Source organism: Zonotrichia leucophrys, chromosome 1 (assembly GCF_028769735.1).
Source record: "Zonotrichia leucophrys gambelii isolate GWCS_2022_RI chromosome 1, RI_Zleu_2.0, whole genome shotgun sequence".
Classification (NCBI taxonomy): Eukaryota; Metazoa; Chordata; class Aves; order Passeriformes; family Passerellidae; genus Zonotrichia; species Zonotrichia leucophrys.
Window position 1 is genome coordinate 15,332,880 of NC_088169.1, and position 20,890 is coordinate 15,353,769.

Below are 20,890 nucleotides of genomic sequence, written 5' to 3' on the forward strand. Positions count from 1 at the left end.
CTCTTGAGAGAGAGAGCAGACTGACTTCAACTCTAATGAATTTCTGCAGCTCATGATCTGTGTTGAGGTGTGCACTGTGACCTGCAGAGCCTGTGGGGTGAACCAGAAGGTGGCTGTAACCCCTGATGAGGTTGCACACTGTGAACAACCACAGCTTTTGAGCAGTTTGCCAGTCTGGAAACTAACGGAATGGTATTGACTTCTTCTGCATAGTTTCTGATATGTGGCTGCTAAAGCCTTTTCAGATAGGGTTAGGGAATTAGTATTATTTTAATAAAGCATGACCAGAGCTCTGGTTTGTTCAAGTTAGACTTCTATGAGAGTTCCAACACACTGGACTTGTATCAAAGAGGAAACACACTGATCTCCTGCAGAATGGAAGAGGAGTAATACATGCCTGGGTTACAATGCACTGGGGACAAAAGTTCCAATCATACAGCTACAGAAATGTTTCTTAATTTGCATATTAACAGATACAAAGCCCTAGGCCATGGGAGACTTCTATCTTTCTTCCCTTCAGTGTGTTTGTCCTGGTAGGCACTGTAACCTTTGGAGGGCAAAAGGCCAAGAACATATTGTTTCTTTACAGCAAATGCAGCTTCAATTTTCTTGTGAGAATTCTAAAGTCTGTTTTCTAGGTATGACAACACAGTGTCACTGGTAACTGCAGCAGTCATTCAGGTTTCCTTTTTTTTTTTTCTTTTTAAGAACAGCACATGCATTTCTTGTCAGTATTTAATTAAAACAGTTTTATGACACATAGAACAGGATTAAAAGCCCCTGACTTTCTGGAGACCTGCAATTTATGTAAGGAAGGATGCACAGTACTCTCACTCTCACAGACTAGTAGGAAACGTTTCTCCATCTTATCTCACATTCAAGTAGATGCAATAAATTTAGTCAGAGCAGAGTGTCAAATTCTCCTTAATCATAAACCTCAAGGCTATAGGATGAACTTGCTGTATGGGAATTTGGATACCTTAGAGAGTCCATGAATACCTGAATGCAGTTTAACCAGAGTGAAGAGAATAACAACGAATTTCCAAGCAACATGTTTCCATGACCATACATTTACACTAGAAAAAAAGTACTTTACATCTATAAAGGATATTCTGTCCTCTTCTCACATGGAAAAAGCATGCTAACAGGTACAAAGAACATTTTGCTGTTGTGACCATATGGACTAATGGGACTTCAGGTGCCACAGCAACAAAATTCAGTGATTACAGCTCTCCAGACTCCTTACCAGCACCATGGTGTGGCACAGTCATAAAAGTAGTAAGAAAATTTGAATAGTGACAGAATAACCTGAGATTAAAATACCCATTTTATGTGAGTAGATATACACAAACAAAAACTTCATAGCTAGCAAACATTTTTTAATACAAACAACTGAATCATTTTATACAAGGGATGAAGGAATTGAATGATTTTGAATTTTCAGTCATTCCATATATTAGCAGTTTTCTACTGTTGTTTCTTCTGCTTCAAGTATAAACAAAACTGAAATGACTGCCTGATACATAACTAGAATTTATGTTAGAAATTTGACAAAAAAAAGAACATAAAATGATCAAAAGAAAACTAATTTAACTTCATAATTTCATTCCATATTTTACTTCATCTAGGCTTCAAAATACTTTTAGACAGGAAGTATTTTATTATCCTTGCCTTTGAAAGTCTATTTTTCAGTAAATTTTTTCCCATCTATTGAGTTAACTGAATATTTGTGAAAGTGAAATAATTTTTCTAAAACATTAAACAAAGAGAAAAAATAAAATTCTTTGGTGAGACTGATGGCAACTCAAATATAAGAATTTCAAGTAATTCCACAGACCCTGACAGAGTTTAAATTTACATGTTTATAACTCAGATCCAAACTTTGTCAAGCTCATTCTAAAGGAATTAATATGCACTAGTTTCAAAATATGGTAAAAAGAATATTTATGGTGAGGAAATAAAAATATTGTAATTCCTGCGTTTTACACTGCGCAATATATTTTAAAAATATTGCTGCACATTTGCTGCTGCTTTCTGATTACTGAAAAAATATATAAATTTCTATCCTCAAAAAGAAGGTGCCTTGTCATACTGAGTGAGGAGCTGCTGACAGAAATGATTCAGCTACTGCTGTGGTTCAGGGTATGTTGAATACAGACCAAGCCATTATTCTGTTTGCTGCACAACAAACTACTTTTTGAGTGACTGGCTGGACAGAATTATCAAGGAAAGGCAAGTCTAAAATTTCACAAACCAATAAAAAGGTTTTAAGTTTTCTAACTGTGAAGAGACTTTTGAAGTGAGCCTCAGTCATGCACAAACTTCTGAAAAAATGTTGACAGATATTTCTAAAGGAAAGCAGGCACAGTGGAGTATCAGCATGCCTTTCCACCCAAATATTATCAGCAATGAACTGGCAGTATCCTGAAGGTGCTCTGCCAGGTAGTGGAATCTAGTACACACAGGAGAGCTTAAACCATGATTCCAGGACTTGCTAAGTTTTATTGATTCAGTTTTTCTCCTTTTTCCTCTGTTTTGAAAACAGCTCTGGTCAGTGAGGATATCAACAGACATTATCTAAGATAGAACAATTCTCAGGTTGCAATAACAGATTTTTGTTTGTGTTGTCTGTCATTTGATGAAAATGGCATATTATTTTGAACTGAGTTAATTTCTGTTGATATTGTGAAAATAAATGAAAGAAACCCCCTAATATTTGAATAAACATGGGATTCACGGTCTAATTTACCATTTAAATGAATTAAGAGGAATTGTGTTTATTTTGTGCTGAAGTTTCAATAATTTTTCTGAAAAATTGCACAAGTAGCCAAGAACAGATACAGTAAAATTTAGTACTCAAAGAGCTAAGACTTAAGTCCTTGTTCTTTTTGAAATGCTGAAATTTTCCCTATCAAATCCAATACAACCAAAGTTTCACTTCAAAATTCATGGAAGTGGAGAGAATCTGCAAAATTCATTGTAAATTCCACTCCTTTTTCAAGACTGGCATAAGAAAACAGTGACTGTTTTAAATCTTTCTCCAACTTCTTACTCCCTTCAGGACAAGAAACAGAAGGACTCCCAGAGGAAGCATCCATGTTTGGGAGTATGTAAGGAAGCAGAGTTGGAGATACCTCACCTTTGCAGGTGCCACACACAACCAAAAACAGAAACCTGAAATTCTGCAATTGTGTTTGGATGTTGTTTCACACACTGTATTTGTTTCTTTTTAGAAACATGGAATCAAGTTTCTAAAGATTTCAAACCTTTGTGTCAAAAAAGAGGTAATATTTTTGAATTAAATAATTAACATATGAAGCCAGTCAGAAACAACGTTTCTCTGCACCTATTTTCTCAGCAACTAAACTTATCTTTTTATACTAACAAGTAATTTGTTATACCTATGTTATTAGTAGCTTCAAGAAAATTCACATTTAAGGAGTGGGTCCTTGAACTTTGCTAGATTTCCTTACCTGTTCATATCATCTAGATGTTCAGCAGCAAAATAAAAACTTTTGATCTTAGGATGGCAGGCTTTGAATGCACTGTAGAGGAAAAACACAATTAAAGAAATGTAATGGCACTCTTTTTTAATAACTCTTTTTTTTTTTCTGAAATGTAAGATCACATGGTCACCAAGGAATGAGATGAGTTCGTATTTCTGCATGCCCCCAAACAGTATATGAACATACAACTTTTAGGATTGTGCCAGGTTTCACCAAGTGAAGTGCTCTTCAACTACCCTTCTAAATAATCCTTGGTTCATATGTGCATAAATAATTGTTCAACCATCACCTGCAGTGTACTGTTAAGGATAGAATTTTATGTATTGGGTAATTTTGCTGATATACATATAGCTATCAATTTTTTCTGAACAGAAAACTGACTAAACAATTAATTCAATACAACAGTAAAATTTTCAGTCCTTGTGATTTCTCACATCCCAATGACTTTGACTTTTAGCTCTAATGATTGCATTTCAAGCAGAAAATTGTGATGTGCTGATTGACTTCTGAAAAGCTGTCATAAATCAACAGTGTCTTCATGAGGTCATCCTAAGCAATGGGCAATTACATCTCATCTTTCCTTTCCACCAAAGTAATCAACATGACTGGGCTGAGAGAATTACTGCATTTCATACATAATATGAAATAAATTACTAGAAAGAGTCTTTTAACTATGTTGGATAAAGATTTACGGTGAAGAACCTGAAGATCCAGCAAATGCATTTGAAATAATGTATAATTTACAGTAGAGAAGAATAATTTTGAGAATAATCTGAAGGTGCCTCTTAACAACAAAAAATGTAATAGTCCTAAAGAAAATAAGGAAAACTGCAAACATGATACATGATGAGCATCATCACCATTTTTCTGAGACATAATGGATTTTATACATATACACATACACACATATATATATAATGTAATATAATAATTCTCACTCTCTAATCAATTGAGTCTCAGAAAAAAATGGTGCTTATCACTATTTTTTTATACTTATCATGCTTGCAATTTTTAGTATACATGTATGTGTGCACACAGATGTACACATATCAGTGTTTTAGAAATCAGGCAAATGAAATTGGTAACAGGAAAGTTATTTCTAGAGAAGATAACATAACACAGAGACTAAACAGATTCCTCTATCACATGACAGCAAACACTATTATGCAAGTCAAAGCAGATGTACAGTGACATCTGCCAGTTTAGAAAGACATCATCAAGTCACTGAGACCTAAAACTGGACTTCTTAAAACTGTTACAGCATCTGTCATCTGGATTCTTAGAGGGTTTTTCCCTTTATGTGCCACCCAAGCAAAGAATCTTAACAACCACATTTTATGTGCTGCTGTTCAACAGACATTAAATCAAGTAAAACCAAACCAAACAATTTCAGCAGGGTGCAATTCTGAAAAATGAGTTGACTTTATGCTGCTGCATCACCAAAAAAGAAACAATGTGGCCCAAGGACACAGGACAACAGACTCAAGCTTATGTATCTTTTTTTTTTTTTTCTTCACAGTTTTTATCTTCTGCCCTTTGAGACCACCTTGAAGTGTAGAGCTCACCCTAAAGAGAGATATAGATCAACTGATACAAAGTTGGTGCTTTCTGCAGAACTAGAGGAAGTACAAACCATACCATTTTGCATTTGAAAATTATGTTTTGGACGAATTTCAGCAATTCCAGTCTCGTTTAAAAATGTACAAATCATTAGAAGGCAAGGCAAAAAAATTTTGAACAATAATGGCTCTAAAAATATCCCTGTGAGAGCATGCACCTGTCACACTGCTACACATGCTTGAACTTATCTAAATAATAAATGGATTTGTGCAATAGCACAAACCTGGACAGCTGCATAAACAGGTGAGAAGAAATGTTCTTTTAAGACCTTTAGGTCATATAACAAAAATACAACAAATCACTGTCATCCTCTTTTTTTTACTCTGACCCAGGACTGAAATAATGTCTCAGCAAACTTTGAGATGATGCTAATGGATTTGGAGTTACATTAAATATTGATGCCTGGCCATGAACTTGGGGACTTTCTTATTTGGATGGTCTCTGTATTATGCTTAAAGCTGTTTATTAAGTATAAAGAACACAAAGACTCTCCAACCCTCAACAAACAAATAAAGAAAATAGCAACCCCAAACAGAAAAGAAAAAAAGGAAAGTAGAACTAGGAAAATAAAGCGACAGCAGCAGCCAAGCAGCCTTGTTGCTCATAATTAATTTTGGTCTAGTCAAGCACTGTGGTTCATGATGAAGTGAAAAAATAGCCTTCTTTAGGCAAGATGGCATTCCAAACAGAAAAAAATAAATTGCTTTTTCATATGAGCTTATTCTGTGATACAACCTCTTGACAATTGTAGCAAAGTCCATTATTTCTCCGTTTTAAAGGAAAACCTTGTCTTATGTTTACAGTTCATTTATTGTATCATCACATTATTTTTAAGCATGCTTACTATTTCTTGCGGCATTCACTGGCTCTGTCAATTTTAAATTCTGGTAGACTGATGAATCCTTCTGCTTTTTCATCCTGCAAAGATAGTTCCACATATTACTGTAGCTAAAGTGTAACGAAAAAAACCCCAGCCTGTTGAAAACTTGCAAATATTTTCATTTGCCTGCTTCTTACAAAAGGAATACTTATGTCTGCTCTACCCCGGCAAACTTCTCACAGAAGTCACTGGGACTTCTGCTGAAGTAGAAAGACAGACCCCTTGGTGAAAAATACAGTTTTAAATACCCAGTTTTCTGAAACAATTTCACAGCTGAATCAACATTTGAAAATATACAAAATCACCAAATGTATTCAGTCAATTAGTTATTGTAATTAGTTAATTTTTGGGGAAAATGGACTAATTAGTAAGGAGAAATGCAGCCTGGTGGAAGAAACAGAGAAAAAAAGCAATTTCAATGGGTGTTATCATTTTATGTATCACAGCTATGAGGCACGAAATCTCTTCAGCTACTTTTATCTCTCTACAACATTCAGCATATATCTGACCTTCCTCCCCTCTCCTCTGAAGATTTTACAGAGTTTATTTTATCAGCTATGCAATCTCCCTTGACTTTTCACAGTTTGAAAGCATTATTTATATTAAGCTACTCTTACATCAATAACACAGACCTGGTTATTTAACTGCCCATAACTTTGCATGCAAAATTAACACAGGATCATAGAAATGAAACTGGAAAACACACAAATGTATGTGAAGAAATATACATCTTTTCCTAAGAGTTTAAATGGTTATTTACACCACATATGCAGTCCATATGATTATATGCCTTCCTCAAAATAATTAAGAGGCACAAATCAGCATATAAAACTAGAGCTGGAGTCATTATGTGGAAGGTACAGGGTTGTAACTGGTTCTGCATTAGCAGGTATTTTAAAATCAAAAAGACAGTGTTTAAAATAATCTTGCTATTTCTTTTTTGAATGGTTGCCTAGAAAAACAGAGTTTTGGCAAGAGCAGTGTTTGCTTGTCTGTCCACCTGCCACTGAGGCACCCCCTACCAGCCTTTGACTCTACTGGTGATGACAGACACTGAGCTGAGGGAGCTGAGGGCTCAAAAATAACCAAAAATCAGAAAACCTCAGGGAAACTTGGGATGGAGTAGGAGATGGAGGTGCTGAGAGCACTGCACTCCACATGGGAAGGATGGCACAGCTCAGAGCTGCTCCTTGGACCCAGTGCTGACCACTCACTGCACTTGTAGCCATCAATTACTGCCCTGATGAAAACCTTGTAGTAGCCAAGGGAGGGAGAATGGAGAGGAGGGAGTTAGGGTTACTGATCTGAAGCTGAGATCAAGGCACAAATGGAATGAGTCTGAGAAAACAAGCTTTGGAACAACTTGCTCTCTGTTTACTCAGAGAGAAGTTGGGGATTACTTTGAAAATGTTATGTACAAATGCTTGCTGTGATTAAAAGAACAAGTCCAGGACAGAGTGCATACAGATGTTAACAATGGTTTTATCTCAGCATATTTACTAATGAGTCTAATAGGATTAAAAATCAAGGTATCATAACCCTGGCAAAAAGCTTTGCAGCTAAAGCTGATATAATAAATGTGTACCAATGCAGAAAATGTTGCATAATCAAAGCTGTACACAATTCAGCTGGGATGCTCCTGTGCTTTTAAGTGCAGCATTTATGAGCACTGAAATCATATCAAAAGGTACAAAGAAGAAACAGCAGGAGAACAGAACTGAGAAAACAGAACTATCTTCCTTAATTGCCTAGCAGAGATAAACAAGAAACACCAGGCAGCACAACATTAAAGTTTACACTTCCATGACTAAGCTTGAATGACAGGATCAAGTAATTACCTTTTCACTTTCAAGGGTTTGAGGATAAACTTATTCTAAACTGGTGTCATGAGGACACAGAAAACTGTGTTATTTCTCCATGTAGCAAGAGGTGAATTGGAAGGAACAAATATCTCAAAACCTTCATGGTAATATTGTCAGACAGTTAATATTAATTTCAGTATGATTGTTTGGGTGAATAAAGTTATTAACATATATAAGCACTGAAGGCACTGTTTTCACACCAAATCCTGACTACAGCACTACACAAAGTATTCATTGAGACCATGAGTACAGGTGTTTACCTCTTCATTGATATACCAATACAGAGATGTATCCTTCAGGACAAACCAGTACTTTTTCCATTTTTGGGAGAAATAACTCTTGGCATCTTTCTTTTTCCAAAGCCAGCCTTCACAGTCCCCTCGACCAAGATCTTTACACGAGATCCGTCTTTTGCTTTTACCAGGAATAGGAGCTGAAAATGACAATAAGGTGATGTGAAAGCATTTGATTTGTCCACTAAATCATCAAGAGATCTAGTCAGAAAGCACTATATATATATGTTTAAGAAAATTAATTTCAAAAATTCAACCTTGAATTGCCATGAAAAATTATTACAAGCATTCTATTTTGACCACAAAGCTTATGCACACCACCGTAATTTAAAGGCCAAACCAAACCAAACCATGTTCAGCATCTCAGAGCTCATATCCTATGGATAAGACAAAAAAAAAAAAAAAAAAGGCAACACAGAAAGAGAAGACAGAAGACACTATAGGGAAAAGAAAGGCAAGATATTTAAAAATAAGAAAAATGCTTATTTGTAATTTTCAACTTATTTCACATTACAATAAAGCGCACAACATATAAATTCATGTACTTCCCACTTGGTTACCAAATACAACTATTTAAGTACTTCACAGGTGTTCACAAACCTCTCTTTGCAGCTCTTTTTGAAACTAAACAGTTCCTAAGGCCTTTGTACTTCAAAATCAAAGGAGGAAAATTTACTATGATATAAATTACCTGAGAGCGTAGGTAATGAGCAAGTGCTGCAGTGAGGCATTACCTGAACACAGCTGGAAAAACCAACCCTGGCCCCAAAGAGGCTAGAGTCTAAGTATTCAAAAAAAAAAAAGATAAAAGCAGATACATGAAGGTAGAGGAACATTAGGTAACTATGAGACATCAGAAATGGACTAATACATTCTCAACATGATCAACTGAATTGAACATTTTATTGGAGCTAACAAGTTAGAGTTCCTCAGATACTGCAATACCATAAAATTCATCTTGGCAAATCCCTTCGTACCCATATATGAAAACAAATTTATTTTTTACCTTTGTTCTTCTTTTTACTTTTCTGCTGTAGAGAAGACTGCTGAAAGGTCTACAAGAAAATAAAAATGCAAGAAGTGAAATTACAATGTTTATATTCAACCACATACTTATAATAAAAGAAATGTTACGTTAAGTCATATCAGGTAACACAAACCAAGAGACTTCTAGCCTAAGAATAAAGGTGATTTTAGTTCACCTGTTCATAAGGTTGTAAAGCAAAAGCCACTGTCAAACATCTCAAAACAGATCACCAGTTAAGTTGCCAAACCAACTGTTGTTTCTGCCCAAAATGGTCCCTCTCCTCTTGTTCTGTTAATAAAGAAGGAATATCTCTCTTTGTTTTGTACAGTAATGAAGCTACACAGCCCATGTATTTCTAATGTACACACTAAATAAAGTATTCTTGACATCTATATGTAAATATACAAAATAACACATTGCCTAATGCAGGTGTGGAAGTATTCATACAACAGTCATTAGATCATCAGACAATTTTCTAAGAACGAGGCCTAGTATTCTGAAAGACATCAGTAAATTCTGCTTAATCACAACTGGAAAAAAGTATCCCAAATAAAAAGTCTGAACTTTATTTTTTCACCAGGTTTTAAAGTGGAAGTATTTCCCTTCAGCTGATCCACTCCCACAAACTCCCCTGACAATGAGACAGGATGGAAATTGCTCCTTTATTTAAGATCTTAGCTTATTAGTAAGATCAATAGGTATTAACACATTTCTGTTTAAAAACTTTGACTCAGATAAACACAATCCCCAGTGAACTAAAAAAATAATAAATCTGTAATGAATCAGCAAAAATTTAAAGATGTGATTTGACTTGTTTTGAACTTCAGTTTTCTAGAAAGGCAGATAAATGTTATCAGTGTTAAAACTAAGAAAAGGTTACCATTAGTGTGTCTGCTTATTAAAACTTTCTATTTCAGCTTGCCAGGAATCAATACAGAAATCAATACTTCTGTGCCACTTGGTAAAAATAAATCTAAGCAAAAGCACTGACAGCTCTGCAAGTCCAAATCCTGTTCCTAGTAGTAACACAAACGCTCTCCCCTAGTTTACAAGACTAGGTTCAATTCAAAGAGCAGCTTTGGTTTTGCACCTGGCACTCAGTGCTATGGCTTAATTGATGTGATATTGTTTGGTCAAATGTTTGGGATCTTGGAGTTCTTTCCCAACCTTAATGACTTTATTCTAATAATGTCTCTTCTCCCTGCTTCCCACACCCCTGAGCTCACATGCAGCAGACTCAGCTTCAAAGGGATCTCTTGCCTCACAGCTGAGAGATTTTCATGCAGCAAAAACTAACATGCCCATGGGGAATAATTACTAGCAAGACAATAATTAAGTGTAATTAAAAAATTTAACTGACTTGCTAGATGTGCTGATCCCTCAGAGACCATATCTGACAAAACCTACTCCCCTATATTGCTACCTCTGTGGGTCAAAGTAGGCCTCCACTGGGAAGTAAAAAGAGGATCCCACTCGTTCTCATTTCCTGGCTCTTGTCCTTTTTCTTCTGCAACTGGTTACCAATTAAATCAGCACCAGCTCGCAACAAACCAAGACAGCAACACCCATCCCACTTACATCACACAAAATATTTCAACCTGCGAAGGACTAGACGAGATCTTAATGACCCAGGAATAACAGAGTGGCTGAGCAGAAATGAGTAACTCCCTCTAAAAATCTTACTTAATTCAAAGTGGATGAAAAAATACACAAACATACAAATCCAAAATTTAGCACTTCTCAGTTCACAACTCAGACAATTTCATTCTGTTGTTTGACTTTTCTGCACTATTATTTTCACAGTGTCAAAACAGAAAAGGAAAATCTCTACTCCATTTTTTCACAAGTAGTTCTGAGAGCAGGTGAGAACATATGAAAAGCCTTCTCTTTAGATGTTTTGTCTGTAAATTGATCCTGCAAACCTCAGTTCACACCTCTTAACTTCTGAGTCAGTTTTTGAGAAGAAAGGGTAATGAAGGGGTATCAGTTTTTAACAGGAAAAAAGCATGTAATTTACATGTCTAACCATTTTTCCATACATTATGTTATATTGCAAAATAGAAAGGTTTTATTAAATTCAACTATTATTCTAAATTAGTTCATTGAATGAAATAATAATTAAGGGCAAATTCAACAACTGTGAGAAGTTCCTAGGAATAATTTCAACTGCAGTGATTTTAACTAACACTTTGGATTATTTTACATAGACTTCAGACTTCAAGTTAGTTGACCCTTTGCAAAAAACAGCACCATCTTTTTTCTTAACTCAGAAAATGTATATGTAATATAACATATGTAATTAGAGAACAACAAAAACAAAAAAGTGAGCATGAAATCTAAAAATGCTTCTTTTATTGCTTTTTAAGGAACTCACTGAATGCAATCTACAGCCTTACCAGTTGTAAGTGCTGTGTTCTCAGTGGTGTCAGGAGGTCATATCCTTCCTCCTGACCAGAGCAAGGCTTGCTTTGAAGCCAACACTGGATCCATCTCCAGCCTTGATAAACTATCTCCAGAGAGGTACTTTCCTCAGCTTCTTTAAGCAACCTGTTCTAATGCTGGCCACTATGATGTTTCCTCTTTTACAGCTTAATTCTGTGATGTGGTAAGTACAGAAATAATGTAACTATGACTTCTAAATGCCATGAACCCTAAAACCATGGATTTACACAAAGAAATTCAGCTGTACTAATGCAAACTTGCTGTAAGACACTGTTTAATCACTCGCCCACAAAGCCAGATTCAATGTATGCTCACTGCATTTTGATTCTGATACACCTTGGGCTTTGAGTAACTGCTTTCATAAACATCTTGTCCCAGTTTCCAAGAATCCATCTCTTCTACTAATTCTGAGAGCAAGCATGAAATGAAATAGAAAGCAGCATTCCATATTAAAGAAAGTCATTATTAACTCAAAATAATGAGTAAAATGGAAACAAGATGGACACTGAAAAAATTAAACGGAGGAGTACCTTAAGATAAATGGAAATTGGCACTCCTGAAGAAAATGTGAAACTCTTTAATAATATTCTGAATTATAAGCTTTCAAATCATCCAAAACACAACTAGAAAAACTTTACCCAAAAGCAAGGTATCACTTGATGTTTAACATTCATCAAAACCCCCTTTGAATACACTGAGACTCACTGACTTTTTTAGACACAATGATTTTCTCTCCTGTAATATGTGATCTTTGAGCTTGTTCTATTTAATAAAGCCCCTGGACAAGTGCATCTCTAAGGAGAATATCAAAGAAACATTTAATGTATATATAAGCCTGCCTTTCCTATTAGCAGCCTCAAAGGACATGTATTTTAAGATGAATAAAAGACCATTCATTAAAGGGTTTTTTTCTGTTTCTGGTTTGGTGTTTTGGTTTTTGGGTGAGGATTTTTGATTGTTTTTTGTCTGTTTAGTTTTTCTTACCAATGTTCTAGCATGCCTCTAGCCCTATATTTCTGAGGTCTTAGCTGCAAATTCCAGAGCCAATGGAGATTTAATTGTGCAGGGAGGAGCCACAACAGTCCCACTCTTCCTGCAACTGTTCATTACCAGACTTGCTGTGTGGGTTGTATTTACTCTAACAGTCTTCAAAATGATTGACAGAGTTCCAAAAGGCCAGCAGACTGCACACCTGCAAAGACCAACCTGCCCCAGGGCAAAGCCTTTTAGGATTATAGCACAGCAATGCAGCTACACTGGAAAAAACTTGCAGGTGGAGGCTCATACCAACCAAAGAGATCACCACTAATCAATACTCTCTGCATGCACACAATAACATATCTGCATCTTGGTACATGTAACACATTTTCAAGAAATGAGACTATCGTGTTTCTGTCTCAGAGTTATTCAGGTTTCTCTTCTGGGAGAAAGTATTTATTATCGGTTAGTCCTTTGACTACTCTGTATTTGCTCAGAAGAGAAAAGAGATGGAAAGTTAGTCATTAATGTTCAGAAGGGAAACAAGATGGAAAGTTAGTCATTAATGTTCAGAAGCCTGAAAATGTAACTTATTTAGCAGTAATTTCATAGCTCTCTATTTGGAAAAATGTATTTAAATGAAAGTGTGAAATTATTTAAGTTTCAATGAATTTATTTGCTTCACATCAAATAGGAAACTTAATAAAATGGTCTTTCAGTACTAATATTAAATTGGAATGAAACTGCTATCAGAAGAGGAGAATGTTTGACATAACTTTATGATGGAAATTAGAAAACTTTGTTCCAGTTGATAGCTCAAATAAAAGTAGAAAACAAATAGAGTGGTTATCAAAATGATAAATTTGAGAAGATTAGTTATTTTGACGAACTTCAAGAGTATGAGGAAGATGTCTGAAGTTTTGAGGTTAAGCTGTTTCTTAGATTTCTCTAAGACTTAATATAATTTACAAAGGTGTGACCAACAGAACATTACATCCATGTCCAAAAAGAATATATATTCTAATAACTATATTATCTTCATGGTTACAGAATGTGTAGGTCTACCAAAAAAAAGACCACACCTGAAGATTCTCTGAAGGAACAGACTGACCACAGCAACTAGTACTATATTGAACAGCACCTAAAAGTCTCATTCAAGGGCTTTTTTGTTTCTCCACTATTCTGAGATTTTTCACTCGCTTGTTTAAAAAAAGCTGGAAGAGAGAACCAGGTTATGGAAAAAAATAATATCCAGTCCTTCTACCCAAATCTGGGCTCAGTCTGAGTGAAAGGGAAAATGGCACATATCTATAGCTTTATTTAGAGCTCGGGTCAAATCCAATTTTTCTCAAGCTGCAAGTTTAGACACCAAGGAACTGTTTACAGGCAGGCACTTCCCCTCTGTCACTGTAAGACAGCTTTCTCTAGTTTCAGCAGGATAGCTTGTAACACATCTGACTACTGGAACTTTCTGCTACAGATGGAAAAGCCAGGATCTGGGAAAAAAATGAAAGCTGGTTCTGCCTATCATATCATTGATCTCTCACTTTGAGAGATCGTTCTCAATGCTTTGAGAACACGGGCAATGTTCTATTTTCACTGTTTTGATATACCACATACACATTTCTCTGCATTTGGTGTGTTGTGATCCAAAATTTCAGAGCTAAAAGAAGACTGAAAAGGGGGAAAATGCAAACCTATTTAGATACAACACCACACTTATATCAGTATTAACATCTCATGCTTAAGGGTACTCACAACACAGGATTTTGCCAAAATCTTACAAAGATATGATGAGGTAAGACCTCTGTCAGATTAGAAAGTTTGAAACCCCCTGCCAATCAGCAGCAGATATTCCTTCTTGCACTTTGTTAATGTTCACAAAAAGAAAGAAACAGCATGTGTGTGCCTCAAGAGCTTTTTACTGCATAAAAAACAGGCTGATATTTTGAAGCTGCCAAATTTTATATACTCCTCTGAGGTGAGCAATGGCTATATGAGCTGTGCAGGATGATCTCCTTATCACATAATCTACAAAGGTTGATAACATCTAAGATGTCTATTCTTTTCATACAACTGCTCCTATGTCAGCTTATCCAAGACAAATAGGCTAGCTGAGGGCAGAACTATGATTGTCTGAAATGTGATAGCAAGCACAGCTTTTTTTATTCATTCTCCCACTTCTAAATGTTTCCTTATCATTTTTTTTGGGGGGGGGGGGCGCTCTGTGGCAAATACTACAGTAGCTGGATACAACTCTGCAGTTACAGAAGGTAGTGCAAGTATTTTGTCAGAAGTTGTTAGCATAATGAATGCAAAAATAAAATTATTTTTTAAATCTTCAGCCTATTTGGAAAAATAATATACAGTGGTGCTGCTTTCCACCACTAAGGAAAGACTCTCCTTCTTAGCCATTAAGCCACGGGACTCTTTGAAATACTGAAATACCAAAGCAGTAAAACCCCTGGACAACATTAACTTTAAATGAGAGTTCTCATATTCCCGCAGTCTTTCTGACTGACATAACAAGGACTGCAGCAGTGTCACAGCTGCCTGAAGCCAATGAGAATAAACAGTTAAACTAGAGAAGTGCTACTCATTAGGATAATTTATTCTGTGGTCATTCTTCTGCTCTACATCTACCTTGAAACATGCAATTTTGGTACCTCCCCCAGCACTTTTTATTGACAGTAAGAAATCTAGGAGGGAAAGGGAGGATTCAAAAACTCTATATATCCTTTACATGGCATAAGCCCAAGATGCATCAGTTGCCCCATCACTCGGTGTTTCAAGTGTATCCATTTAAGAAGGAAAATAGAAACTAAACTATCACCTGTCACAGAACAGTATTTAACCCTTTATTTGGATTTCTACTCCCCATCAGTTCCCAATTTAACCTCTTACTGAAGAGAATGGACCAGTCAGAAAAACCACAAAACAACTGAGGCAGGAAATCAGCCCTGGAGATCATTTTATCCAGCCTTGTTGGTCAAAGCAGACTCCAGCAGAGAAGGCTGTTTAGGGCTGTGGCCAGTTGTGTTTTCAGTGTCTCCAAGATGGAGACTCCACAAACTCCATGGGCAACCTGCTCCAGTTAAACCATCTTCACAGTAAAAGTATCTTTTTCTTATGCTTGTATGGAATTTCCTGGATTTCAATTTTTGTCCATTGCCTTTTGTCCTTTTCACAGTGTGTCTGAGACAAGTCACCCCAAAGACCCCATGGATATTTGTGCCCTGCTGCTACGCCCCTCCAGTAGATACCAAACTTTGCAATTTCCTCCACGAAAAATCTTGGTTTGCTTAGAAAATTTCTATGTTATTCACAGGGAAGGCAGGTTTTTCTTGTATGCTTATCTAAACATTAAAACAGCAAGATGATCCAAACAGATTTAAGAAACTTATTCTTCATCTACTATTGGATTCAAGAGGTGGTCTGTGGCACAACACGGACCTTTTCAGAAGAAAAAAAAACTGCTGTAAAACAAAGTCACCCCTGAGGCATTAACATCTTCCACCAAGCCCATGGTCCTTGCAGAGGAAAAATCATTAGCCTAGAATAAAAATCTCATGCCCCCTTACAACACCTTGGGGCTTGCTTACGGTGACAAGCACAAACACCTCCTTCTGCAGGAGGAGGGAGCAACACTTCTGATTGTGCCCCTCAGCAGGATCGCTTTCATACTCTGTGTGACAGAAAAAGTGCAGAGGATGTAGGTGGTCTGAGAAAACAGATTTCTGCTTTAAGGAAGATACACTATTGCAAGTTATTCTCTGTTAGCACTTGGACATAATATCCTTTGGGGAAAGAAACAGAAAACTCCTTCTGGCTTTCAAAAGAGGGGAAGTTTTCAGGGGAAAAAGAAGGAAAGAATTTCTGTACATCAGGAATTATATATTCTGTTAAAATTCATACCAAATACTTCCATTGCCCTTATGAATTAAGGCAGAAAAAGAACAGTTCATTGCAGGATAAAGGTCTCATTACTTCCTGGAATTCAGTAAGGTTTCCTCTAAGCATAAGATGAAGCAGAACTTTGCAGAAGGTGGGGAAAGATAACACTAGGTCTTTTTAATTCTGAGCTGGCCATAGTGATTTTATGGGTACAAACTAGCTTACAAGAAATTTTACACATCACTCTAAAGCCAGAATTCTGTAGTGTTGGAAATGCTATCTACTTGGGTTTATCTGAAAGCAAAGGGATATACTTGAGAAGTGGACAAAAAGCAGTTATTGCTTTATGAAAAATACCAGGCTGCTTTTTCCTGCACAGCACAGTAGCAGAGATGGATTGGCTGACTCAGGGATCAGGCGCTAAGCAACAAGCACTTCTCTCCAGTAGAACAGAAACACCCAACAAAACAGCTTCAGTTCAGGAGCTGCAGTGCTGCAAAGAGCCATTTTCCTCCCAGGTGGAACCATGGAACCATACAATCTCAGATATTGTGTGCTAGCAGCAGGCTCGAGGGGCCACCACTGTGTAAGTGGAGCAGAGGAATGGGGCAGAGACTCCTGTGGAGTCAAATCCACTACTTGGAAAAAATCCCTTGTTCAGAAACAATGGAGCTCTTTGTCAAAGCATTTTGATGCTTTGACATGAAATGGAACTTTGAAACAGGCACATGTGCTCCATTAATTCAAAAAACATTTCCACCACTCAGTACAAGTTTTTTAGAAAGCCAAATTTCTTGACACATGCCAGTCAGTGTCCTTGGTTAAATGCTTTCAGAGTCCTGGTATCTCCCTTTCCCTTGTGCAGAAAGGAAAACAAAGAAGAGCCAGTAGAAAAGTCAGGCCCTGGATCAAAGTTCCCCTGGATGTGACAATCCCCAGCATATTGCAGTGGTAACTCATGCTAAGTCCCCTCTGTGCAATACCTGACATAAACTTCTCTGAACAATGTACTACACTTCATCTCTTCTTTATCAAAGGGGAATAACTGAGGGACTAAATCACTTATTCTACATTAATAAGAAATAAAACTGTGCTGCTGTGATTGTACCAACTACAGGTAATGTAGCTTACGCACGTTCAAACAATGCTAATACCTACAAAAGCAATGGTCCTCTATCAGGTAATAGAAGCAGGATAAAATCAGGAATGATTCTATGAAATATGTAACAGAAAAAAATACAGAATGGAGATGTGAAAGGAAATTAGGAAATGTTCTGAGATGAGAGATTTATTAATGTATGGATCTACATCTCTAGATCTAGATTTTCAGACCATTATATTCTATGCAGTAAGGAATAAATCTAGACTGGCAGAGCTGGACTGATGACCTTTACAGTAACTCTCTCATTTTTTAAGATTTCCCCAGCTTTGCCACGGAAAGAAATTATGACAGGCCATTTTTTCCCCTCATGGTCACAATAAACAAAAATTTCCCACAGAAGACTCCCACTGTGCTTCATGATGCCCCATAAACAAATCTTACCTCATCTCTAGAGGATTTTGCTTTGCTGCAATAAGTAACTCTGGATTTTTGAAATGATCAGAGAGCATATAGAATTAGATGTAAAATCTCCCATATTCAATAACTTCAAATTTCATTTGGGCAACCACTTCCCCAATAAGAGCAAATTAATGGTATTACCTATTTCTTTCAAAGAGAAACAATGCAGATGTGAAAATATTCTCTAATGTGTGACAGGAATAATATACCTTAAGAACAATGCAGATATTATTCCATATAATTAAAAGAACTTAGCACCCCCTCCCAAGGAGACTAAGTATTAGTGCTTCACAAAATATATGCCCAAACAGAACTCAATGCTCAAATATAAAAGCTGCATATGTACATCTACTTTCTTCAGTCTAGATTCAAGGGACTGAGAGTCTAGAGCTGGGAAAACAGATGTGAGATTACCAAGGCACATCCCTGAGATGATTTTAGCTAAGCAGCAATGAAACAACAGCAACTATCCCTTAAATCTGAGCAAGTTGCTATCCTCTCAGCTATTGCCAAAACACCTGTTTTGCTCTTCATCTCCAACTTTCCTGCCATGGGGCACACAAGCAGTGCTGCAGGTTGCCAAGAGTTCATTCAGTCTCCATCTCAGGAGGTGTTTAGCATCCAGCTGGGCAAAACCCTGAGAAGCCTCGTCTGACCTCAGAGCTTGCCCTGCTTTGAGCCAAAGACCAAGCACAGAACCTCTTGAGGTTGCTCCCAGACTGAATTATCCTATTATCCTATGCACTTTATGTTGGTTTCTGAGGCATCTGGGTTTTGTTTTTCTGTAGTAAATTCATTAGATGCCTTGCTCTTGCTGGCATCTTTCCTCCCTCTGTCCAACATTTTACTTGGAATTATGACAACTGGCTACCCATCCACCCAGTTAATCATCTTTTACTGGTCCCATCATTAGTAAGAACAATTCATACCCTATTTGAATGTGGAATTTAGTACAGATCTGAATAGGATTAAGTGAAAGAGATTGACTGTAATAGCAAAGGACTAGACCCACAGGCCTCTCTATTCCTCTCTGTTTATTGCACTAGACTAAAAATAATAGAAAGCCAACTTCCATTAGCAAGGAATTTATATGCTGCTTCTCTCTTGCTTTTTCTCTCAGAAATGTAGATTTATTTTGAACCAAATTTTTACTAAACTCTGATGGAATAGCAAAAATTACCTTTGACCACAACATTTTTATGCCTATGGCAGTCATTTTCCAACTGTCACAAGAAAGGCATATTTTGCTTATTGATTAACTGTTTCACTGCATTGTTTGTTTATTATGCTATACAGGTCACTTATGACCTAGATGAAGTTTCTACACAGATTTTAACAACATGAACACTATTTTTATCGCTTATCTTGTGTCTGCTATATTTGTGAAGAGCTGCATTCAAATGAAAGGATACATACAGTACTGTTTAGATGGTTTCTTTTGGGGTGTAGAAGATGGCCAAGTCCTGGAACCACTATTCCAAATTTTAGAATATGAGTGAGACATGCTGCTCTCCTGTCAGAAGCAAATATACAAACCCACAAGTATCCAACTGAAAGAAACCCCACATGCATAGGCACTCAAAGCTGCCCATGGCCAATGGGGCTGTGCGACATTACGGTGTTTCAGACTCATAAAGGCAATAGGTAAAAATTTCCTATTATATTTCTTTTTCTTATCCTACTTTTCCCTTAATTTTTTCAGCATTGTTCTTTCTATATGTCTCTCAGCGCAAAGGGCTGTCTATACCTGAACCATAGATTAGGCTGATAAGAAATGGATAGAAGCTCATGATGTCTTCATATCACAACTGCACTTGCTTCTCTGCACTGCATTATATGAAACATTTTACTAGAACTTTTGCCTCTGAATAGACTTTGAGGCTTTTAAAATAACTCCAAATCATATTATTCTATAACTTCATAAGCCTCTTCAGCTCAGTTTCTATTGCAATGCAGTGAGTTCCTTCCATTTCCACACATGTGGACCTAGCTACCATCACAGCCTTATTTCCTCATTGCACTGATGGAATAGGGAGCAAGAGCTGAAGTCTTAGAACAAGACAAACAACCCCCTAAGGCTACAAAAACTTAGCTGAGATGTGACCAGTATAACCTAGAAAAGAAAGATGTAAATGTCTTAAATGCTCCAGTTATTTCCAGAGAGGACATCCAGGTGCTGAGCTCTTACCAGCCAAGCTCTGCTGGAGCTCCATGAACGTGAAGCACGTGAGGAGAAACCCAGGCACCACAGCAGCTCAGTCTTGGACTTTGCCCTGAGGCACCCAGGAGCCTCCTCCCAGCCCAGGCTGAGACAGCTGTCTTTGAACAGTCCAGGCATCAGGAGAAATTACAGTTTGTTCACTTGTGACATTTTAACAGCATATGTACTACTTTTAGTAAAGGCTTGCATTTTTCTGCCTTTAGAGTAGAAGTACAGTACAGTGTGCACAATTATATTTTGACTGTAAAGGGATAACTTTCAACAAAGCAGTAATGAAATTATTTTTAAAATAATTTCTCACTGTGGTAATTAGACACTGAAATTTTTCACGACTATTTCTAAAACTGTTCATTATGTTTATTTAATTTCTGGACAGTTACTTGAAATCCAGTGCACTTTCTTAGCTGGGAATATAAAATACCAATGGTTTTTAACTGGAACACAACTGTAATTTCTTTACATTACATAATTCTTACATTTTCAAAAGAGAGTTTAAGATTTCCTTTGCAGATAATTAAAGCATGTAAGTCTGTAATCTATCTGCAAGTTTCAGTATTATTTTAATACATATATTTAAATGGAAATGAAAGACCACAGCAAAGAACT

The 20,890-nt window shown here is 36.7% G+C and overlaps 1 protein-coding gene across 7 annotated transcripts in view; it reads right to left on the reverse strand.

The window, feature by feature from the left end:
- The window catches only part of CNKSR2 (connector enhancer of kinase suppressor of Ras 2), a 209,482-nt gene that overhangs the window by 49,644 nt on the left and 138,948 nt on the right, over positions 1-20,890 (reverse strand). For all 7 annotated transcript variants that reach the window (XM_064707352.1, XM_064707362.1, XM_064707373.1 and 4 more), the window contains 4 exons: positions 9,168-9,216; positions 8,129-8,301; positions 5,971-6,044; positions 3,474-3,545 (listed from right to left, as the gene is read on the reverse strand). In XM_064707352.1, the coding sequence (XP_064563422.1) occupies positions 3,474-3,545; positions 5,971-6,044; positions 8,129-8,301; positions 9,168-9,216 (368 nt within the window). The remainder of the gene's footprint in view (positions 1-3,473; positions 3,546-5,970; positions 6,045-8,128; positions 8,302-9,167; positions 9,217-20,890) is intronic.